General features: G+C 37.4%; 1 protein-coding gene across 3 annotated transcripts in view; it reads left to right on the top strand.

Moving 5' to 3' along the window:
* Positions 1-19,133, top strand: part of DPY19L1 (dpy-19 like C-mannosyltransferase 1) — a 40,261-nt gene extending 21,128 nt beyond the window's left edge. For all 3 annotated transcript variants that reach the window (XM_030496171.1, XM_030496190.1, XM_030496181.1), the window contains 15 exons: positions 824-915; positions 2,659-2,758; positions 4,115-4,192; positions 5,764-5,850; positions 7,271-7,330; positions 7,901-7,981; positions 8,714-8,815; positions 9,568-9,639; positions 11,085-11,134; positions 12,206-12,230; positions 13,312-13,431; positions 14,353-14,527; positions 14,773-14,872; positions 16,252-16,377; positions 17,256-19,133. In XM_030496171.1, the coding sequence (XP_030352031.1) occupies positions 824-915; positions 2,659-2,758; positions 4,115-4,192; positions 5,764-5,850; positions 7,271-7,330; positions 7,901-7,981; positions 8,714-8,815; positions 9,568-9,639; positions 11,085-11,134; positions 12,206-12,230; positions 13,312-13,431; positions 14,353-14,527; positions 14,773-14,872; positions 16,252-16,377; positions 17,256-17,412 (1,425 nt within the window). In that variant the 3' untranslated portion in view covers positions 17,413-19,133. The remainder of the gene's footprint in view (positions 1-823; positions 916-2,658; positions 2,759-4,114; positions 4,193-5,763; positions 5,851-7,270; positions 7,331-7,900; positions 7,982-8,713; positions 8,816-9,567; positions 9,640-11,084; positions 11,135-12,205; positions 12,231-13,311; positions 13,432-14,352; positions 14,528-14,772; positions 14,873-16,251; positions 16,378-17,255) is intronic.
* The last annotated feature ends 5,657 nt before the right edge of the window (positions 19,134-24,790 follow it).

Genomic DNA, 24,790 nt, shown 5'->3' with positions numbered 1-24,790 from the left:
CAAACGCATTTGTTTGTACATCAGAGTTGTTCTGTGAAGTTGTAATTATGCTTTTGATGGTCAGTGCCATCTGCAAGCACTTTTTATAAAAGAGCTGAATATAAACGACGAAGATGATGGTTCTAGCTGAGCCATTTGCCATTAACCCCAAGAAGTGAATGAAAAGGATTTTCAGTTGACTTCATTGTATTATGCTTTGCTGCATTAAGATTAAAGAGCAAAGTATGTTAGTATAAGATCTGTAAGAGCTTAATTTCACGTGTTCAATTCTACCTGCCTGTTTTGGAGGGCAGCTTTGGATGTTACACTTCCTGTGCTTTTACTAGTAGAAATGTGAAATGTTTATAACCTAGAACTCTGGCATAATGAAGAGTATGTTGGTTTATCCTTCAGTTCCTCTCTCCACACACTTTCTCAGTGTAAGTGTGGCAAATCACTGCCTGAATCTGAGAATGGTTTTCATTACTTGAGTGAGTTGTTAATTTCAGCAGAAGCAGGGACAAGCAGCTGCTGTTCTGGCTTTTTTTCTTGGATGTTTTCTAGCTGCCACATTTAATTTTGGAAAAGCAGTGATCTATTTTAATTAAACAGAGCATCAGAGACCTCAAGTCTGGAAGCTGCTTCCTTTTTCCTTCTCTTTTCTGCTTCCTGGCTTGGGTTTTTTTTTAAGTCGGTGAGCAAAATCTGACGTAGCTTGTGTTTTGGGTTTTGGTTTTTTTTTTTTTACTGAAGTAACTGTGGTCCATCTTTCTGAAATACAAATGCATTGTTTTACGGAAATGTAGCAGCAACTGTTATCATCTAACCGAGTTCTTATTTTCAGTGCACTCGTGTCATGTGGACTCCACCTCTTCGTGAAAGTTTCTCATACCCATTCCTTGTGCTTCAGATGTTGCTCTTGACCTATATCCTCAGGTACTTCTGCATTTATACTTAGCTCTTTACAACGATTTAAAATACTGAATGTCACAAGACATTTATTTAAATGCATTTATTTAAATGCCTCTGTGTGCTATAGAAATGATATTATTAACATAGAAACTTTCCTGTGGCTGTTACATTGCAGACGCTGCACCAGTAGAACTGCAGTCATATTACTCACTTATTAAAAGGAAAAAACTTTGCAACTTGAAGACATGATTAAAATAAAAATCAGAATTACTGTGTTGGCAAATACGTATCTAAACTAAAAATCAGAATGTTTGGTTGATGTCACTTCCTTCCCATGAGAAACAAGCTGATACTCCATCAATTGGTTTTGTGCCTCTTGGAGAGTGGTATGTTGGTTGCGCTTAGAATAAGCCTATGCTATGCAACAGAGGATGCTATAGGCACCCATAAGCTAGTATGTTCTTACAGTTTTCTGACTAACTAGTCTAATTAACTAGTTAAATGATTTAGAGCAACCTAATTACATTAATGCAGGAATGCTCTTGAGTTCTTAGCCCTGCTTTTCCATGGTTGTTTCTGGCTTGCAACATGATTGTGTTACTGTCTTGCCTCTGTTTTGAAAAATAAGCGTGATTGTTAGTACTTGAGGGCTTTTCCACCAGCTCCATTGCATCAGATCTGCAAAATATTTATGATTTAGATGAATATTGTACTTGTAACCCCAGTTTTTCCTTTATTAGCTCATACCAATTTGTAGTTATTGATGATTAAACAAAAAATGTTTCCTGGTTGTCACTAACTTGTGGTTTTTAGGTGAGGAAAAGCTACATGCTGTCTAGAAATTTGAGGAATAGTTTGTAGAGTGATCGCTAGATGTCATATCTGTTCATTTAATGCTATGTTGTGAGGTCAAACAGAAAAGGAGGAAATTACACTTTAAGTTAGGGCGGTCAGAGCACATATATTCCATATCTATAATTATGACACTTCTTGATTAGATTCACTCCTGTTCTTCAAATCTTGGTACATAAATACTAGTTGGGTTTGCATATTGATGAGAAGTAGGTATTTAATCTAAGCGTTTCAGAGCGAGGTTCGAAAGAAGGGATAAAACATTTTAACTTTCTGTTTCTCAGTTACAATTCCTGCGTCAAAAGCAGCTCTGTTTAATGTGTAGCAGTATTCCAATGAAATATAGGAACTATCTTTGGAAGAGAGACTAGAACTTAAATTCTCCATTATTCCTATGACTTGTATCACATTTGTATAATGTAATACTTAAGGCATTAGACTCATGCTCAGCATGACTTCCAACAGAAGTTAATCTTGAGGCTTTGTGAAAGAAGCGGAAGAAAACATGTAAATATGGAAGAAATGGGAGACAGAGGAGTGAAATTGCTTTCAAATGCAGACTGTTCTGAGAACAGTTGTGATCCCAACTGAAATGGGAATGGTGGTGATGTGCCTGTAGGCACGGCTACAAGTGACATAGGTTGGCCTGCTGTATTGCATGCTGCCAGAAGACTTGTTCGGTAATGAATGACTTAATAGTTAAGAAACATTAAGCATCAGAACTCTTGTTTTTAGAAACTGATGGAGAATGGATATTAAATTTATTTGAGCACTGTTATTTGTAGTTGATCGCTATTGCTAGCTAAGTTCCAAGGTAACTTTGGTTTTGTTGCAATCTCAATTGTACTTTTCAATAATGTGCAAACACCTGTGTAATTTTACTTACTGATGCCTATTCTGTCTCTTTTTCCCAAGGATTCCGAATATTAATACAGGAAGCTTGATTGCACTGTGTGTTTCTAATATCTTTTTCATGCTTCCCTGGCAGTTTGCTCAGTTTGTTCTCCTAACACAGGTAAGATTATATTCACCTCTTTGTTTTATCTAGGCAAATTGACTGCTTTGGACAGACAGCCACTGGATTCACAGCTATACTGACGCTTTGCTTTTAGGCGAGTTTCATTTTTGCTCTCGGGAAAGATTCACACCATTTATCACATCAGTATTTTTCTAGTCTAAAACTTAAAAATTGACCATTTGCACCACTCGGCATTCTGTTTCTAGGAGCAGAAGACTTACTTTTCCCTTAAAAGCAGCCACCAGCCTAAGATCAGTGTATTAGAACAAGTGCAGAACAAGAACAAACTTTGTATATTGAAGTACAGAAATAAAAAAGCATTGATCTTGCATCTATTTAGGCTATTCTGAATTTTTAAATGGAGCAATGTTTGCATGGCATGTAATATCTGGCATGATTTTGCATGATTTCCTGTTTAATTTTAATGAGCCTGTCAATCGTGGCATAATCTTACTGTCTTGAGAGCTCAAACAGTTGAGATAACTTTAGCAAGTGTTGAAATACAGCAAATGCTAATGTGAGCAGTAGGATACTGTCATATAGCACACTTTCTTAGCGTTCAAACTGATTGAAATATAGCCCGTTGACTGAAATCCATCTATGTCTCCATCCCTTTTCATTTGTCTGTCTTGTAGCAGATGTTGCTTGGCTTGAGTTCATAGCTTTGAACAATCAATATATGCTGTGGTATGAAAGTTTCCTAACTGCAGAAGAGGAAGCCATTAAATTCTGTAAAATATTGTGAGAAACTTATCACTGTAACGTGTTCAAATGCTGGGCCTGAAATTTGAAATTACAGGTTCAATTCATAATTTCATTAATTTCCCAGGTGGCCTTTAGTAGAATCATAGAATAGTTAGGGTTGGAAAGGACCTTAAGATCGTTTAGTTCCAACTCCTTTGCCATGGGCAGGGCCACCACACACTAAACCATGTCACCCAAGATCCTGTCCAACCTGGCCTTGAACACTGCCAGGGATGGAGCATTCGCAACACGTAAGCTGTCTAATCAATGAATCTCATTTTTTCTCAGCAGCAAATTATGGATATTCCCATACTTTGCTGAAAAGTTCAGGTTAAAAAACGTCATGAAAGATTCCTTTGGTTTGTTGGGGAGTTTTGGTTGATTGTTTGGCTTTTTTACATCTGAGGGTGAAAGATGATGTGTTAGTGCTGTGTTTTGGTGACTCATGTTTTTATAAGTACTTAGCAGAAAAAGTAGCAATAGAAGTTAATGATTCTTTGAATAATCTCTTTTTAGTATGAATAGTTAATCATTGTTTCAGTAATCTCTTTGTATGAATGTGTACAGCACCACAAATTGTCTTAACTTCTCTTTCACTTTTGCTTCTAGATAGCTTCATTATTTGCTGTGTGTATTATGGGTTATATTGACTCCTGCAAATTACAGAAGATACTCGCTGCTCACATGGTAATGCTTTTCAAAAAACTTAAATCCCCTCAAATAGGTCAGAACATCAAAACAGGCTATTTGTCTGAAGTGTTTTCCTTAGTTGCAAGGTGGTTGAAAAGATGCAATAATAAGGGATGGAGGGGCCTGGATCTGAATATTTGATCTTATGCATATTTATATCACAGTGTCAGAAACTAGGATCTCTGTGGTGCACAGGAATTTTTGAACTCCAGAAAGATTGCCAACCTAAAAGATGTGTGGAAATACTTTTCTCTCCTTTCTATCTCTATTCATTCCATGGACTTGAAGATACTGTCTCAAACAACACACTAGAAAACAGACTAAGTAATAAAGCATGAGCAACAAGACGTGGAAAAGGCAGAATTCGTCTCATGCCATAGGTCAGCAGAAACGAAATAATGAGATGTTATAAAGTCAAAATTAGAGAATACACTCTTTAGCACCGGAGGAGAAGAACCCCAGCTAAAATTGGATTTGGAAGACTTGCTGTAGTCTTGACCTTTCGGAGATGTTGTGGTTGGGGAGGTATTTAGAAAGGAGAACGAAGAAGATAAAGTGATATAAACCTGGAACACTAAATGCTTGTTCTCAGTCAGATTTGCCAGGAAAATTTGCAAATAATCATCTTGGTTTAATAATCTCCTGACAGAAGCAGGATGAAATACTTAAGTCTTTCCGCTTATGCCAATAGCTATATCGTACTTTTGGTGCCAAAGTGTGATAAAAAGCCAATTTTCAGATAGCTAGACAGTTAAGTTATATTACAGAGAAAGCTTAATGAGGCTGGGTAAACTGCCAGTTTGTTTTGTGTTTTTAGTTTTTGCACTCCTGCCCCCCCCACTTTTCTGTGGAAAATGAAAGCCTATGTGAGGAGGGGAATAGAAAAGTCTGCATATTTTAAAAGTAACTGCATTCTTTTTCTTGATTCCTCTATGTAGAAGACAGATTGATCATTGATTTTGCTCTCCAAGATAGAAAATGTAATTCAGCTTGCTTTCTGTTAAAAAGAAAGCACAGTAGGAGATCAGGATGGCAGATAAAAGTTGTATCTCAGCCTTGACTTTCAACCTCATGTAACTAAGTGCATATAATCAGTCAGAGTTCTGCCTCCTTACCTTGGGTGAAGAGTATATGTTAAATATATGCTTCTCAGTTTGGAGGAAAGAAGAAAACAAACATTTTATTCACCATTTCTATGTTTGGCCAGGACTCTGAAAGATGAGAAACAGGACGGAGAAATAATACAGTAATTTACTGAGTATGTTAGGACTAACTTCAGAACTGTAGCTGTTGTATCACGTAAGATGAATTAGTCTTATGATCAAATCTTTTGTCTCTTAAGTACTTCTAAAATATAAATTAACATAATAATCTACACTTGGCTACCTGTTGCCATTAAGTCCTTATAATCATTTTTTTCAGACCAATTCTGTATACTTGAGTATCAAGCTTGTGCTTGCTGTGAAGTAGGTGTCTTTAAATTGAAAGCTGTTGGTACAGGGTAAATTTTATACTCGGGCAATTTAACCTTTTCTATTTTAAATCTAATTATTTTTATTTTCTTTCAGGTAGCTCTTGTAGTGTGTTTTATTCTGATGTTTGGTAATTCAATGTTATTGACATCATATTATGCTGCATCTCTAGTAGTTATCTGGGTAAGTTAAGAAAAAAATAATCACTCAACATGCTAAGACTGTAATGTTGTACTGTTATATATGTATTGATGTAAAATGTGAAGCTGCTGAATTACCAGATAGTTGAGAAATCTTTCAGTTGAGAAACAGAATTATACTTAAAAGATACTTGGAGAATGGGTAAATACTAATTTTAAATCCCATGTTTTTGTACCAAGACCTCTTCATAAGAGAAATTAAGTTAATGTTAGAGTCATGGAATGGTTTGGGTTGGAAGGGACCTTAAAGCTCATCCAATCCCAACCACTGCCACGGGCAGGGACACCTTCCACTAGAGCAGGTTGCTCCAAGCCCCTGTGTCCAACCTGGCCTTGAACACTGCCAGGGATGGGGCAGCCACAGCTTCCCTGGGCACCCTGTGCCAGCGCCTCAGCACCCTCACAGGGAAGAGCTTCTGCCTCAGAGCTCACCTCAATCTCCCCTCTGGCAGGTTAAAGCCATTCCCCTTGTCCTGTCCCTACAGGCCCTTGTCCAAAGCCCCTCTCCAGGTTTCCTGGAGCCCCTTTAGGCACTGGAGCTGCTCTAAGGTCTCCCCTTCAGGAGCCTTCTCTTCTCCAGGCTGCCCCAGCCCAGCTCTCTCAGCCTGGCTCCAGAGCAGAGCTGCTCCAGGCTCAGTTCTCTTGTTTTTATATCTCTCTTCTTTTTATAAGAGTATAAAATTTATCACATATGTGTTCTTGACCAGTGTTGGTAAACAAGAGCAGGAGCAAGGACGAGTTTAAATGCTTCCTTATTGATTGCGAAACCACAAATGAAGGACAAATGATGAAAACTGGTTTAAGACTGTTCAAAACTGCTGAGTCATACTGCCCCGTTAGTGAAATTATTCACTGAAGGCTCATCATCTAATAATTAATTATCTTAATTTTTCCTTAAATAGGAATAACAACTCCCAACCTCTTTCAGTTTCCTATAGATTCTCTTAAGGGATTTATTTACATGGGAGGTAAGATTGTGTGGACAGATCTAGTTTAGAATACTACAGATCATCTCCGTTTCTGATTCTTGGTGCCTCTCCAAGAAGCTTGGGCTGTAGCAGCAGACATAATTCAGTTTCCCATCGGCTTTGATTTAAAGAAGCTTAGAACTGTGTAAAATAGAATCTTACTTGTTAAGGAGAAGGGTAGTCTTCCATTAATTGTATATAAACTGCAGTAAGAGATTTTATGTTGGTATATTTTGTCAGTGCAGGGTAAAATAGTGATATTATATATTCATTCATATTTAGTTTGTATTAATTATGTCAGGGGGGTGGGTTAATAAATAGCTGTGTGGCACAATAGGTGCTTACCAAAACAAACACCCCCCCCCCAGCATCCAGGGTACTGGAATATCTTGTTACTTTATGATACCTGAAAATGTACATTGATTTTATTATTAGGGAATTCTTGAATTGAGTCCAAAAGTCTTGAAAAGCAGCAGAAGAGAAATCTATGTATGGGTAAGGAATTTCATACATTTTGAATTTCAAAATGTGAGTTTTTGTTCTAGTGAAATACAGGAATCTGGTTTAGTAATAATTGTACATACTTTCTTTATACTTTCTTCAAATCCTAACTTGAGATTATCTCAAGAAGGTGCTATAAATCAGCAAATTCCTCCAGAGATTTGAATGACCAGAATAGTACAGCCTGATAATAAGGAGAAGAAATAATCACGACACGTTGGTGTGTGTGAAACAGAATTGACAGGCTTCTCCTGCTTAAAGTTAACTTTGGTAACTCCTCTGGTACAATGCTGTGTGCAGCAGTATAGCCATAATACAAATCAGTTGCACAACATTATTTCAGCTGTAATAGAAAACACAAAAAATCCCTAAAACACCCCAGAGTACTGAAGTTTGGGGAGTGTAATTGGTTAGAAATTACTGTGTTCATTGGTGATAACAGGGGAATTTGCAACTTAGTAGCTAAATTTAATGAGCGTTTCAAAAAAGAGAATGTTTCTTTAGAAGTTTGTTGAGACATGTTTATTTCATTCTGAATATATATATATATATTTTTTTTTTAAGGTCATTGAAGGATGTGCCTGGTTATTTGGGACAGTCACCTTGAAATCGCTAACTTCTTTAGTGTTTGGAATAGCTGACGATGTAAGTTATCTGAGATTCTGCTTGGTGTCTTCCAAAACTCTGAATTGGCATCTTACTGATATACTTTCCTGAAATCCCAAGATTTGTTTTGCAGAAATGGGAGAGGGATTGCATATTTCCTTTCTCATTTGTTATATATTATTGCTTTGAGGTGTGATTACCACAGTTTGTATAAAGACAAATGTTTTTACTCGTGTTATTAAACACTCTGTGTGTTTGTTTTTAAATCTGGATTTGGAGAGCTTTGTTTGTTTTGGATATCTTCTACCTGCATCTTTATTTACTCAATTTCTTAGTTCACTTTCCTCTGAAGCTAATTTTTAAGACACTTGAATTGCTTGTTGTAACTAGGGCTCCTTGCTTCACTTCAGCCCCTTTATTGCCAGCTGCTACTGTTAAAAACCTGTGCGCACATATGCGTCAGGGGCAAAAGATGGGAAGCTCATACCTTAAAACAGGAGTATGCATAATTATTGTTGAACCCAGTTGCAGTGGTAACAGCCTTTTTTCTACTGCTTTCTCCTTTTTACTTAACACAGTCCAACCTGTGTTACACTCAAAGATGTCATTTAATAGACTTTTGATGTTATAACAATATTGTAAATGGCACAAACTTATGTTCTAACTAAAAATGTTTCTCATATATATTTAAATTACTTCGTTGTGGAAAACAGGTTTTGCTTACTACATCTCTCTTTCTTTTTTTTTTTCCCCCCCTGTATATCCTACCAGGCTCATATAGGAAACATATTAAAATCTAAATTTATTGGCTACAAGGATTTCGATACATTAATGTATACTTGTGCTGCAGAGTTTGACTTCATGGAAAAAGAGGTAATTTGATCAAAATAGATGATTATGGAAGAAGGAACTTCTTGTTCTATCTTAAGTCATAACTTAAAACATCTGAGAGCCATAACCTCCTGCTGCCCTCATAAGTTCAAGTACTTAGTCATGAAATTAGAGACACTAATGGACTTAAGCTAAATCTAACTGGTTTGATTTCTTTTAAATGAACTAAAACCAAAACAGAGTTTTGATTTTGGAGCTAAGCAGTGTGCTTGTTTGAATGAAAGAAGCGCTTGCTCAGGGATAAATGAAAGGTTACTTCAGATTTTATGTGGCTGTCGGTAACTGGTTTTGAGTGTATGGGAAATGAACCGAGAGCTGCAAAGATCTTGTGTGGTAGATTTAGATTACAGAAAAGCATTGTAGTTTCTTAATGTGGTGTTAGTAGACTTTTTTTAGTTCATCAGTATCTAGATATGCATAACCTATAAGCAATCTAAATGTCAACACATAGCACTCAAATTCAGATGAGATACAACTACTTTTCAGTCTTTGGGTGACTTGCCAAAGAACTGGGAATAATTTGCTAATGACCCTAGTGTCATTAGTATTATGACCTCTGGTGTGATTGCTGGGTGGAGTTTAAATTAGAATTTCTTTAAGCTTGCTTTGTTCTTGCTGAATATTTAATTTTACATATTACTCAGGGAAGAACTCTATATTGTTTTCTTTAAAATGACCATTGAAGTAATTATAGGTGAATGTAAAGCAATTAATGCAGTTTATTTCCATTGTAGACTCCAATAAGATACACAAAGACTCTGCTATTGCCAGTTGTTCTGGTGGTTTTGGGGGTAATCATCAAAAGGGTAAGTGATTGATTTAATGAGTCATCTTTACCTTAAATTCACTTTTCTGATTTTTTTTTTTTTTTTTTTTTTGAAGGGATCATTATATACTTTGAGATGGGAAGAAGTTAATGTGGTGGCCAGGTGCCTTCCAAGCTGTGCTTTTATTCCCCATCCTCAGGGGAAAAAAAAGAGTTGAAAAATCTTATGGGTCAGTGTAAGGACAGGGAAATGACTCACTGATATAATGTCATGAGCAAGACAGACTTGAATTGGGGAAAATGTATTCAGTTTATTGTTAGTTAAAAATAGATTAGGATTGTGAAAAACAAAAAACAAACCTAAAACCCCCCTCCCTTCATCCCCACCCCCTTCTTCCCAAGCTCAGTGGGTCCCTTCCACGGGTCACAAGTCTTTGAAGAACTGCTCTAGCAAGGGTGCTTTCCATAGAGTACAGTTCTTCAGGAACAGACTGCTCCAGTGTGAGTCCCTCTCAAGTTGCAGCTCCTGCCAGAAAACCTGCTCCTGTGTGGGCTCCTCTCCACAAGCTGCAGTTCCTGCCAGGAGCTGCAATTCATTCCAGGAGCTGGCTCCTCTGTGGGCTCTCCATAGGTTTCAGCTTCCTTCAGGGCACGTCCACCTGCTCTGGCATGAGGTCCTCCACGGGCTGCAGGGTGGTCATCTGCTCCACCATGGTCCTCTATGGGCTGTAGGGGGAAAACCTACATCACTGTGGTCTCCCAGAAATTCAGGGGAACCTCTGCTCTGGCACCTGGACCTCCTTCATTGACTTTGGTGTCTTCAGGGATGTTTCTCTCCCATTTTTCCCACTTCTGTCTCTTAAAGCTGCTGCAGGGTGTTTTTTATCTTAAGTACGTTATCAACAGAGAAGCCACCAGTGTCACTGATGAGCTCAGCTTTGGCCATTGGTAGATCTGTTTTGAAGCTGGCTCTCGCATGGGGGCAGACACACAGAAGCCACCCCTTGCAGCCCCCCTGCTGCCAAAACCTTACCATGTAAACCCAATACAGTTAGATAAATTACAGGGTTTCAAAAATATCTTCTTAAAATTCTGTATTCTCTTTACATAGATTTTTACAGAGGTTCAGTCCTGAGTCAGTGGTAAAACTTGCTTTGATGTTCAGTGCCCCCCAGGATTTTGTCACTTAAGCTGATGAGTGCTATAACTGAAGTTTATAACTGTTTTTGTAAATTTGATTATGTATAATCTGTGTAAAAACAGCTTACAGTTTATACAGGAACAGATGGGATAACTGCTAACCGCCTGGCTAATTAAACAGCCTCAAAAAGAAGTTTTAGCTAAAACATTGCATGCCTTTTATCTCGCCATTATCTTCCAAATGAGATTACTCAGGTGTAATTTAATGTAGCAAATGTTGAAAATGCTTCAAAAGCTTTAGAATGCTTTTATTCATACTTTTTGTTGGCTCTTTGTTTTCTTCAGGCAATTAAATATCTTACGTGGTCCTTATCTCAGGCGGGCCAAAGTGAAAGGTAATTATTGTCTTCTTTTTCAATGTAAAACTGAATTAACTGCTGGAAGTTTGATTCATTATCCGATAAATAATTCAGAATTCCACATTATGTTGGTCCTTTTGGAAAGGTAAATTAGGTATAGTTCAGTCAGTGAATGGCTTGGATATACTCTATGTAGTATCTTTTATAGTATGTCTAAAAGTAAGTTTAGCTGCTAAACTTAGTTTTAGACATCTTAACCCTCTTATCCCCAGATTTTCTATTTAGTACTTTATTTTTCTGCTCTGTTCCTAAATCAGTATTTATTTATGTGTCTATTTGCTTTTCTCCTATAAATAGTGAATGAAAAATCTTTCTACCCCATTAATCTTTCCTTATCCAGGTTATAAGGATACCTGAGTTTCATCTTTACGAAGGGATCCCAACTGGATCAATTTTATTTTCTGACTATCTGTAATACATGCTCTACCTGTCACAGCCATTTGGCATCATTTATTGATGCTGTGCTTAAGAGCAATCAGTTTGTTTGGTTGAATGTTGTCATTTCCCTGACACGTCACTGACCATTTCGGTGATCTCTGCTTTCCATAGTCTAATGACTGTTACCAAAATTTCCACAGATGTGAGCAGGATGCAGCATCCTGTGTTCACACATGTGTTTGAAGAACAACAAATATACTTGATTTTGACTCTTCACATTTGTATTTCCTTCTGAGAATCCAAAATCAATCTATATACCTGGGTAAACAAGTGACTCTTCTTTTGGTACCAGCACTCTGCCTCTTTTATGCTGCTGAGATTTAATTTTCTAAATAAGCTGTTCTATAGATGAAATAATGAATGGAAGTAATTAAAAAGCTGCTAAAATTAATTTCAGTTTTCCAAATAGATATAGGGATTGAGGAGGATAGTTACTGATTTGCAATATATTTCAAAGCTTGTTATAGAGGGGAAGAGCAATAATCTCTGCAGGCACTGACTCATGCTTAACGGATTAGTTTAGTTGTCTAGAGCCACTATAGATGACTTCAGAGTAAAACCAGTCCTTCTGTAGTACATAAATAATGTGATTTTCTGTTTTTCATTCAGAGAGGAACGTTTTAACCAGGGTGAGGTAAGATTCTTTTTCTACACAATTTCATTTGTGTGTTAATGCAGATACTCCAGTATTGAAATACAGGTTGCAATAGTCTGATGCTGATACGTGGTTTATTTGAAGCTAAGTTACTAGCATGTTTTATACCCGCTGGGTCTGGTATGTCACCAGAATAACTCAGCCTGGGGAAGAGAGGGAGAACTTACTGCTATCTTTCAGTACTTAAAGTGGGCTTATAAGAAAGATGGGGATAGACTTTATAGCAGGACCTGTTGTGGTAGGACAAAGCATAATGGTTTTAAACTATCAGAGTGTAGGTTTAGACTAGATACAAGGAAAATACTTTTTATGATGAGAGTAGTGAAACATTGGCACAGGTTGCCCAGAGAAGCTGTGGCTGCCCCATCCCTGGCAGTGTTCAAGGCCAGGTTGGACACAGGGGCTTGGAGCAACCTGCTCTAGTGGAAGGTGTCCCTGCCCGTGGCAGGGGGTTGGAGCTGGATGAGCTTTAGGGTCCCTTCCAACCCAAACCAGGCTGGGATTCTGTGAAATATAATCGAATGGTAGATCTCTTATGTGGTTTCTTTATTTGCAAGTAAGTGAGCAAGGACAATGTAAAATGTTCTTAGCAGCAGTTTATTTGTGGTTTGTGCTATGGGAGAAGTCTCATGCCATTCAAAATGTGATAATCAGCCATTTTTGCAATCAGTGCTTTTATCTCTGATTTACCCCAGCACTTCCACAAGTAACATAGATTCAGTGTTAAGAGTGGTAAGTGACATCTCTGATGCTGTTTAACCTTTTCTGAAAATACTAAAGAAAGCTGCCTGTGATTGTGTGAGTACCGAGGATGATTTTATTTGCTTCTTTCATTCCATACTTAGGTATTTTAGGTATTAAATAGCAAGGTCTCTTTGCTTCTATAAAGAGGTTATACAAGAAATGTTACCTATGTTATTGCCTGTTTATGTTTTAGGCTCTTTTGCATAGCTAGCCATTTCTTCAGCTCCTTTTGGGTTTATTGTTAATGTTTGTCCTTACACAAATGAAAAGTATGCAAATATTCTGTTTCTGTGTGTTTGTTGGGGTTTTTTTGCAGCTGGTGTACCATGCACTGCAGCTGTTGGCATACAGTGTCCTAGCGATTTTAATCATGAGACTAAAACTGTTTTTGACACCACATCTATGTGTTATGGCTTCCTTGGTGTGTTCAAAACAGGTAAGGTCTTTTTTTAATCCTACAGCTACCTCACTGCTTACGATACTATCCAGATATGTGTCTGAAATCAAATTTCTGTATGTGTCATTGCTGAATCTGAGTGTACCAGTTAGAAAAAAACCAGATTATATTGCTTGTTCAAAAATAGGGTTACACAAGTTTTGTTTGCCCCTCTCCCCACATAAAGCAAATGTCTTGTTTTATGCAATTTGTCCAATTGCATTGTTATAGGGGTTAATATGCTGTGTACTGAGCTTGTGCATAGGGAGACATTCACTGGATTTTACTGTATTTACACTTCTATACCATTTCAAGTTTTTTATTGACTATTAATTTTATGCAAACAGTGTTTGACTGTTTACACTGTATTTTCACAGCTCTTTACAGTTTACTGCCTTTGTAATTAACTACTCATTTCACATATTTATGAGTATTTGCTTAGAGCCTCCAGCAAACTATCTTTAGCAAAAAAAGCAAGGGATACCTTTTTCAGTTCAAGAAATGGAAGAGTAGGATATAAAGCAGCATTAACCTTATATCCCCAAAGTCTGCTTTTCTGATATGTTTTGGGAAATTTGCTGTACAATCTCTAATCCATATACTACAGCTAGGAACCCTTGATGTAAACAGGAGATAAAAACTGTAAAAGTGCAGTTAGCAGTACTGAATCATCTTTACTTGCAGAATTTGACATATAAACTACAACTTTAAAAGCTATATTGTCTTTTTGGTTTTTAGAATTACAAATACGATGCCCTACACTCAGTAAATATGAATACTTATGAGGTCTCGCTGAAGTTTAGTGGAGAAGCAATAGCAGAGATGTTTCATATTGTAATATATGTTAGGTTTCTTATAGAGTTGTGCTACATACAGCATTACAGAATTGTTGTCTAGAATTAATTGATTCTTGCATTTCAGTTGTTTGGATGGCTCTTCTGTAAAATCCAGCCCAAAACATTGGTCTTTGCTATTTTAGCATTGATGGCAATAGAGGGATCAGCAAACCTTCGAACTCAGTGGAACATCATGGGAGAATTTAGCAATTTGCCACAGGAAGAACTTTTAGAGTGGATAAAAGTTAATACCAGACAAGGTAAACTATTTAATAATGTATGATATTCCCCATTTACTATCGTAATGAATATGTTACTCTACCCATTCAAGAAAAATAAGATGTATTAAATCTCTGTGCTTAGATGTTTAGTTATCTAATGAGTACCCTACTCTCTTTATGGTTTGTTTTTTCTACAGGATTACTGTTTAGATATTTGAAGGTTGCTTCTCTGCTTTTACTGCTTGAGTCTTCATTTCAAACATGCCTTTCATTCTGTATTTCAGATGCAGTTTTTGCTGGAGCAATGCCCACCATGGCAAGTGTTAAATTGTCGACGCTTCGTCCTATTGTAAATCATCCTCACTATGAAGATGCAGGATTAAGGTAAATTTTGAAGTTGAGGATTTATTTTTGTTTGCTATTCACTCTCTTAATTTTGATATACAGTAGGAATGTTTTCATGTTGTATTGTAAGATTTATTCAAACCCCATAGAATTCTGTTCATTATTTTAGTCAGATTGAAAGAATCCTGCAGTATTTCTTCAGGATTTGTGTTCATCAGAAAGGATATACTGTAGGATAGATGTGGCTTCCAACTTATAGGCAAAAAAATCAGAGTGTAATAATGGAATTGGAGTTAATGTGTACTGTTACATCCTTTCTCCAGTCTAGTTGCTCCTGACATTGCAGACAGACTTGATTTTTTTTCTCAAGATAGTTGAATTATTCCTTCCAGCTTTCTCTGCTTAGTTGTCAACTTTTTCCTGATAATATATGTAATTATTGAAGTATTAAGACTAGTTGAAACTGAAATTTTGTAATGGAATTACTGAGTTTTGTACTTTGTTTTCAAAATCAGAATTTTTCTAAATGGAAATGGATTTGTATGAAAAGCTCATCAATTTCTTTTGTTAAATACTTTTTTTGTCATAGCATTTTTTTTTTTGGTAATTTCATAAAATTGGTTAAAAGAAACAACAAACAAAACCAACACCAAAAACGCAACAAGAAATAAAGGAGAGGATTAATTTTACATGCCTTAGGTCCTTCGTTCTGTCTCTGGCATTAACTGGGTTTAACTTTTGGTCAGCTCTGAACTGGTCAGCCAGTTGGACTAGGTGATCACTGCAGGTCCCTTCCAACTGACATATTCTATGACAGAAATAGAGGACAGGGCATGTTTGGGGAAAATAAACTAGAGATGAGACAGTACCAGAAAATGAACAGGAGTTAACAATGTTGTACTTTGCACAATCAGAGGAGGTTATAGATGGGTAATATAAACAGGATCATGGTTTACAAGTGATGATTTTGCTTGATTCAGCATAGGCAGACATCAGGGCTTGCACTCTGCATTTAAAAAAGTCCAAACAAGGGTGATGAATGTGAGCTTTTGTGGAGAGTCTGGGCAGATGATTTCTTCTGATCACCTCCAGTCCAAGCAAGGTCGTTCCTAGCCTTGAATATTATATGGGGAATGCATTCCTTTAACATTATTACATTTTCTGTTTGCAGTAACTATGGATCTTGTTACAAAGTTGTCTCCTGCTACAGAAAAAAAATCAAAGGGCTGTATACATTGTTCTTGGAATCATTGTATTTGTGAAGAGATAATCACATTAAAGCAAATGGCACTATTAATTTAAACTTTGTTTTAGCCTAGTTGTCTTGTGAAATAAAAAGCCTTCTTGTCCAGCCTGAAGTTAGAGCTTACATTTTCATGCTATGTTGCTAGCTAACGTGGGTATTTCTCTTTTTGAAGGGCCAGAACTAAAGTAGTGTATTCCATGTACAGTCGAAAACCTGCGAGAGATGTAAAAAGAGAATTGATAAAACTAGGAGCAAATTACTACATTCTGGAAGAATCATTGTGTGTAAGCAGAAAAAAGTGAGTCACCTCTCTCCAACAAGACTGATAAGCTGCTCAGATACATAGCCTAAGATTCGTAGTAGCTTTGCAATGTTGATCTGTGCTTTACTAAAGTGCCCAAAACACATTTTTGTCCAGCGTCTCCAGATATTAATAAGTATAATTAACTTTACCCACATTTGCAACCCTGTGGTCTTTGTTTGCAGCTGAAAGCTCTGTTGTGTGTAGTTTTAAACTTCAGTGTAAGATACAGAAGAGATTCACAAAGGAAGCAAGTCATTATTCTGACGGCAAGAACAGATGTGTGTGTATAATGAAAGCCTTGTATGAATAAAAGGTGCAGAGTGAAAGACAGATTCCGCACCAAAATATTATGACCATTGCTTGTCACTGCAAATTTTGTCACATTTAAGCTGTCCTTAAGAAAAAGCTCTGTTCATCCCCAACCCCACGTTTCTCTTTTTGTCCTTTAGAACACAATTACTTTGGATTTTTGATTTTATTTTCTTTGCATTTAGAATCTGTTCTATTTCTTTGCTATTATCTTTGACAAAATTAGGAGATTTTTAGCAATTCTAACGTTGAAAGGTAACTCTGCAGGGAATTGATGTTGGTTAAAAGCAAAGAGTCACTACTTTTTTTATAAAGTGGTTTTATTTCCTGAGTTTTGTTTAGAAATACTAGGAATGAGAACATCACCCTACATTTTAAAGGAGGTTTTAAGGGTCCCTGGTAATGCATATTGTATAATTGGAGTTGGTTTATAAGCTTCCTCCTCCAAATTAATTCTTAATAATTATATCACCACAAAAGTGGCCTTTTTTATTTTTTTTTCAACCTGTATGGTTTTTGATGGCATTTCTTCATTTTTCTTTTCTTATTCATATGTTTTCCAGGCCTGGCTGCAGTATGCCTGAAATTTGGGATGTTGAAGATCCTGCCAATAGCGGCAGAGTTCCTTTATGTACCCTGATGAGCAAGGATTCCAGGCCATATTTCTTCACAGTATTTGAAAACAGCAACTACAGAGTCTTAAAGATTCCAAAGGAATAACATTTCAATGCAAAGAACCACCAGTCTTTCAGCTTTTTCAAGTAGTAACTATAAGAATTCTAAATCAGAAAGACCTTTTCTACTAGACTTAAAATGGAAAAATCTGTATTTTATTTTGTACCATTTTAAGTGAATTCTGATTATAGAAATATCTTAAACCTAACAGTTTGGATTTCTATTTCAGGGTCAGTCCCTTGAGATTTGCTATGCAAATGATTATATGTTTGCACATTTTATTTAACACTGATCCAAAAAGAGTTAAAAGTAGCTATGGAAAAGTAATTCCATTCTCAAAACCAATGCTATTGTGAAATGGGACTGTCAGAATGTCTTGGCAAAGCAGGTTTGTTTAAAGCTTTGGTGCTAGCAGCTAGGAACAAAGGAATGGTGCTATAGCATCTGGCATCACATTTCTCATGTCACTTGCATTACCCGTCTCCCTTCTGGACAAGGTGATACTAGAAATTCTCTTAAAAGTTGCGTAGTTTCACTAGTCATGTCTGAGAGAAATACATGTTTTCTTTGAGAGGATTAAGAACGTTGGTCATTTTGGATCACTTAACAAATGCTTTTAAGCTTGCTTTTGAAATGGAGAAGAGTTTGTAGGCAGACTTGAAACTTCATTATTTAGGTGCATGTTCTTGGAATCTTATTGATATTAAAAAAGATGACTAATAAGGGTAATATTTGCAGTGAGCAATAGTTTAGCTTCTCAGTGTCCAAGGATTTTAGCATTCTTCTGCATTCAGAATAAGCTGGCATAACATACATGACATTTTTAAGGGAAAATGCTTTATTCAGGAAAAATCTGTCATAGCCTTAGAAAGATTCTAAAATAAATCCTTCACTGCCTTAACTAGACCTTCAGCGCCTAACTTGATAAGAAATTACCTTCAAAATTCATGCCCTATTTTCTTTCCCCGTGTACTAGGTCCTACTCGGATTTTATCATCAGCATTAAAGAGGAATGAAATTTAACCCAGTTTCTGGTATGAGTGTAGTCAGTTGTGTGGGTATAATTGCTCCAACTCTATTAGACTGGTTGTGCGGTTTTCCTGTCATCTTGGTGTCACACCAATATTCTAGGTAATAGAGGATTCACTTTCTGAGGTACCCAGTCCTTTAACTGACTTTATATGTGTGTGTTTATTGCCATTGGGAAGTATCACAGTAAGTGTGATTCTGCTTCCAAAGTCGAGTGTTTCTCTGCGTATCATTCATGTTTTGGGTTGGTTTTCACTCGTTTTTCTTTCGTTCAGACATCAGTCTATTGGTATGACTGGTCTTTTTAGCCCTACTAGCATCTAGCAATATTAGATGCTATAGGAATAGCATCCGTCATGCCTGTATCAGTATCAATTAAATGGGATCCTATGATAAAGTAGTAGTGTAACAGCTGATGAGTATTCTAAGACTTCTTATTTTTTTAGAGATCTGTTTTATTGAGAGGGTGAGGGAGAATGGCTGAAAATGCATTCGCTTTTTAACTTTTACAGAATAGATTTTGGAAACATTTCTATAAGGAAACTATCACAAAAAGGGCTTTTGGGAAGTCACTTTTTAAAATGTTAATTGAATCCAAGGAAGCGGGGCGGGGGGGAAATCTTTATATGAACATTGTGACTTAGTGTTACAGCACAAAAAGGAACTGTATTTTTATGAAGTTTATGCCAACTGTTGACATGTACTTACGTGGTTAAATAAAAAAGAAAAAGATGGAAGTTGTTCTCTTTGTTTCTGATGGATGCTGCGTTTCTGCTCTTGTATCTATTAAACTGAGGTTTAATACGGTTGCCACAGCAGATGTGATGGAAGCTGAACCCTGATAATTAAACCAGACCTCCTTTTTATGTGGAATATCAGTGCAGCAATACGTGAAATAACAGTGAGAAAATGTCAAATACGTGTTTACAGGCAAAGTGAACTTGGAAGGCAGTTCAGAATTTTTTCTCTTGTTCTAAGTTTCTACATCCTGGTAACCAAGAGTGAAGCCCAAATACTGTTAGAAGGAAGAAACATTTGAAAGCTAAGGTTCAAAGATCATAGAATCATGGAATGGTTTGGGTTGGAAAGGACCTTAAGATCATCCAGTTCCAACCCCCCCGCCATGGGCAGGGACACCTCACACTAAACCATGTCACCCAAGGCTCTCTCCAACCTGGCCTTGAACACCGCCAGGAATGGAGCATCCACAACTTCTTTGGGCAACTCATTCCAGTGCCTCACCACCCTCACTGTAAAGAACTTCTTCCTTATATCTAATCTAAACTTCCCCTGTTTTAAGTTTAAACCCATTTCTCCATGTCCTGTCGCTACAGTCCCTAATGAAGAGTCCCTCTCCAGACGTACAGTAGTAAATGTTCCTCACTGGATGAGTAGGCTGTTAGTGAGTACGTGGCCAGACACTCTCTTCAGCTGATGTTGAGGGATATTGTACTGTCCGTCTATTTGAACTGGTCTTAAACCCAAATAATAATTGTCATCTAATGTTAAGATGATAAAATCTAGTAATAGAAAAATATGAAGTAAAAAAAATGCTATATATGGTTGTGAGGAAAAACACAGGAATTCTTGAATTGGGTGTATCATGATACGAATTTCTTGTCCTCTCAGTAGTTTGCTCTCAATTCCAAATAATACAAATTATATACAAATACAAATAATACATTTTACACATAGGAGTTAACATTATGTTACCATTATGGTTACCGCTGCAGCTTGAACCAGAAAATGGAAGTTTGAGATTTCTTAGTTCTCAGTGAGGTTGTTTTTCACTTTGCAAGATCCTAATCAATAAATCTGTAACTCAAGTAAGTTCATTTTTAAAGGTGTGATGGCCTTGAAATAATCTAGGCAGAGGACTGGAATACCTCAGTACCCAAAACCAGTTTCTACTGTATTCTAGTAATACTGGTTCATGTAGGTTTGTCTGTTGGAATCTGGAATATTGCCAGCTTTGAGTGCAGTTTCTTCAGTACAATGGGCACAATTACAATTTGGTATCATACTTCTGGTAATTGTGCAAACTGTAATAGTTTGTGTGGGGACTACATGAGGCACCTTTGTGAAACAAAGATGCTGAGTCCTATTCAGCCTTGTGCTTCATTGTTCTCATCTACCATTTAAAATTGCCTTTGCTTTTGCCTTTTTTTTTTTTACTTAAACAGTGAAACTAAATTAGTATCTTTTAGATTTTTATGATTAAAACATTGAGGTCAACACCACAGGACACACTCCAAGTGAAGGAAACTTCAGTGAAAGCAAATATGTAAGGAAGGCAATTACAAAACACTAATTAGGGTTTAGGAACTGTGTTTTCAGATTGCATTGTTGTGTAGTGTCTATAAACTTGCTTCACCTGAGTTACACCATGTGATGGACTGCAGTAAAACAACATAGTATTAAACCCAGAAGAATAAGGTGCTCCTGAGTCATTTCAGCAGGTGGACAAAGGAATACAAATCCTGATTTGGTTTTTTCCTATGTAAACTGCATTGTAATCTGAGGAAAGAGAAGGGTGGCAGCTGTGGTGTGAGGGAAGGCTTTCCCGTTTGAATAGGAATGGAGTGTAGATGTTAAGGAATAATTCTACTTTGAGTGTAATAAAGACTGGGGACATAAAATGGCATGCAGAATTCCTAAATCTGAGGATTGGTCAGCTGTGCAGGAATTGCTTGGGCAGTGAAACCTCTCAGTGCTATGATCAATTCTCATCTGTAGCTGTATGACATAAGTGCTTCTACTTCAGTAGCCAAACACTATGATAAACTATCCATCAGAGAACTTCAAGCTGACCTGTTGGGTTGCTGCAGAGGAGTAAGGGGATTTACAGGGTTAGGCAGAATCTTCTTCCTCCTCAGCAAAACAGCCTGGTTCTAATCTTGTGCTGTAATTCTCCTTTATTGACGAAATTCATATAATGTCTGAAATCGGCGGTTGTTTGAGTGGGTTCATTATGTAGTAGTTCAACTTTATTGCTTCCTATTACAGCATGCGTAGAACATTTATTGCCAATAGATGATGAGATATGGATCGAACACAGAGTGAATGATGAATACTGGTTTCGTTATCTGCTTGAGGATAATCTGCAGCATCTGCAGGATCCCTGTGGCCAGTCTTCTACCCTGTCAGGATTATCAGTGTATAAATTGGTTCCTGAGGGCAAGCAGTACTTGCTTTGCATCTTTGGCAGGACAGATGACATCTAGCTTTTAGCCTGAAGAATACGAAAACTCTTACTGGATCTCATTTAAAGATAATACTGAGTCTGCAACAGGACGACCTCTAAAAGGAAAACCTCTGTCCTTATGATGTTCATCGGAAAGGAAACAAGTCACTTGAATTCATTTGAGCTTATTTTCAAAGCCAGTGCACCGAATTCTCACTTTCATTACTTATCAATGCTGTGTTTAGACACCTGAGCAGTTTCATCTTCATGTTACTGAGCAACTGGTTGCTCAGCTTCCCTAACTACACTTCCCTGGAGTGTTTTAAGATACAGTTGGCAAACATTATTTGCAAGCAGTTAGTGTTTTGCTGTAGATGTGTCTGCCCGAGTTCTGCAGAATATCCGAGCTTCTTCTGAAGTCTTGGCTTTTATGGTTTAACTCTTTCTAAAAATCCAACTTTTTTCTTTCTTTAACTTAGCTAAAGAAAGGTAGCAAAGGCTCAAAATACCCCAGAGTGGGATGCCTCCCATTCTCTTCCTGAATTAGCTTTATGATGGTGCTTGAATTATTGCCTTGCTTGTCTTTGATTTTGATTATGAAAATTGAACACATCTATATTTGGAGAAGTTGATCATCCACTGCTCATAAAAATAAGCCGAAGTTAGAAGCAAGCTTAGTAGCCAAGTAGAGTAGAAATCATCACATTCCTGAAGTATTTTAAAGGCCATTCAACTCAAAACGCAAGTTGTATTTAAGTGCTACGAATAGATGTTAACCTTAGTTTTAGTCAGTTTAGATCCTTGCTGGATTTAGCCAGCAGTTAGCATGCTACAAGTTGCTGCATACAGGATCTTCAATCTGAAACCTTTTGGCCATTTTTGTGTTATTAAATAATTTAAAGAGAATAAATACTTTGAGAGGGGAGAAGTGGTAACAGGGTGATCAAAAGCAAGTTGGATTCTACAACTTCTTTATTCAGCACTTTAACCTTGCAGTTTGCTACCCTCAATGCTTAAAAGCAATCCAATGTTATTCTGCAAGTGGTACCGTCAGAATCTGTGAGTGATGTTTAAACTAATGAGGTCTTGGCTATTTACTTGAATAGTTGCAGGTTTGTTTCACTCATTAGGTTTTTGACTGAAATAAAGACGGATTGTAAAGGCATCTTTGAATTAGCAGCCCATGGCATGGATTGCCTTCCTTTGAAGCCTTGGTGTGCAAACTGAATTGATAACTGAATTTAGAAAGAAACCTGTCAGCACTGATGGTTTGGTTTGTAAGGTTGTCCTTACACATAAGGAGATAGCAAAGCAATAAAGTTCCAATTGAAATAAATTGAAAAGCATAAGTATTTGCAGTGTCGAGGGGCAGCGGGACTGCTGAAAGGAGACACGGTTTCGATGAAGTCAGACTGGGTTTGGAAATGGCTTTTCTGGGTTTTGGGAGGGTTTTTTTCCTGTGTCCTATTTAATCTTATTCTGTTTGATGTTGGAAAATGGGATGAAACTGAACAGAACAGAATAGAGCAAAATTGCATAGCTGAAGCTGAGAAGGTGTTTGTGTCTCCCAAATGTAACCTGGGTTTTCTGAACCTTGTCAAAATACTTGGCTTATGCCAATGAACGAGGTGATGGAAACTGTCCACATTAGCTGGTGTTCCTGTACCAGAGTAGTCTGTCATCATTCTCCATTGCTCTGAAGTTCATTTACGAGCGAGTTAAAAAGAGCCTGGGCTTATCACAAGGTTAAACCTGGAGTACACATCATCATCAGGATCTCACAGAAAGGGTTACAAGCACCGCTGGAGGAAAAAAAAATCCACACATGTCATTTATCTGTTTATTTGTATGGTCTGAAAATAACTTTCTTGGCTACAAATTCCATACACAGGAGATCTCAACTCACCACAATTAGCTACCAAGCACATGCCCTGCTGTAATGATAAGAACCCAAGTGAGTGTATCGCAGCTATGATCAGACCATGTTGTCTTCAGTGTGGACTTGAGCTAGTGATCTAGTAGGAGCTAGATTCATTCTTAGGGAGGACTAAGCATGTTGCTACTAACCTAGTCAGCAAATCCAGAAGTGGGTTTTGCTGAAGAACTAGTTCAAGATACTATGAATCAGAACGACATCTGTGTTAGGTCCTAGTGGTGGCTTGACCAAGTTTCCCCCACTTTGCAATTTAAGAGCCCTTTGGACAAATGTCATCTACTGTATTGTGATGTAATCCTTCATAAGGAGCGCCATCTGCTGTATCGTGGTGTAATCCTTCGTAAGGAGTGCCATCTGATCCGTCTAAGGTATGTAACCAGGTAGAAGAGCACAGAGGAGGCACACTGGACATCAAAGAACTTCCTGACATAGCTGCTGCATTCAAAATACTCTTATTTATTACCCATCTTATAGAAAACTCTATAGAATTAGGATGCTTCTCAAGGTTGCAGCAGAAAAATGAGGGACTATTTAGATTGTGAATCACTGGAGGCATAAGGAACAAACTTTAGCACAAAAGAAGTGAGGGAATGGCTTTCCAAGAAGTCATGAATGATTTTGTGTGCCTTTGTTCCAATGTGTGCACTCCTGGTCGAGTGACTTCTGCTCAAGTCAGTCACTCGGAATTAGCTTCTTAAAGCAAAACTTGAAACCTCAGATCTTGTTGAAAAGAAAGGGAGAGAAACTTCTATCCTACTAGTAGTTTACTCCAGGCTATCTGTATAACAGCAGTTACAGAAGTGTTTCAAGAAAGAAATCTTTAGTTTCAGAAAGACCATCTGATCCTCAACGAGCACTTCCTCAAGCTGCTCTTCTGCTTTGAATATAGGTCTAGAGCTTCCTAATAGTCTTTTGCTGCCACATGAAGAATTACACAATCTTGCTCTGAGGCTCTTTCTTTATTTTCTTTCTAAGACTGATGTTAAAGCGCATTGAGACAAGCCACTGAAGAAGAAACAGGAGGATGTTGTTCTGTGATGCTAAGTACTTCAAGTTAGAAAGCTTAGACCCTTCTGGGCAGCACATGGGTACTGTTATCTTTGCTGTCAGTGTGGTGAGGCACAGGACTTTGGTTCCCTATCACCTCACACTGTGTTTCCCTCCTTTTTTCATTCCCTTATTACCATTGTGCTTCATCCAATCCTTTTGAGTTATAGGTAACAGTCCACTCTGTGCAACTTGGCAGTCCTGGGGTAACGGTTGGACTTGATCAT

The sequence above is a fragment of the Strigops habroptila genome, chromosome 1, assembly GCF_004027225.2.
Source record: "Strigops habroptila isolate Jane chromosome 1, bStrHab1.2.pri, whole genome shotgun sequence".
In the NCBI taxonomy this organism is placed as follows: Eukaryota; Metazoa; Chordata; class Aves; order Psittaciformes; family Psittacidae; genus Strigops; species Strigops habroptila.
Note: the sequence above shows the minus strand (reverse complement) of the source record. Positions and strands in the feature narration are given on the sequence as shown.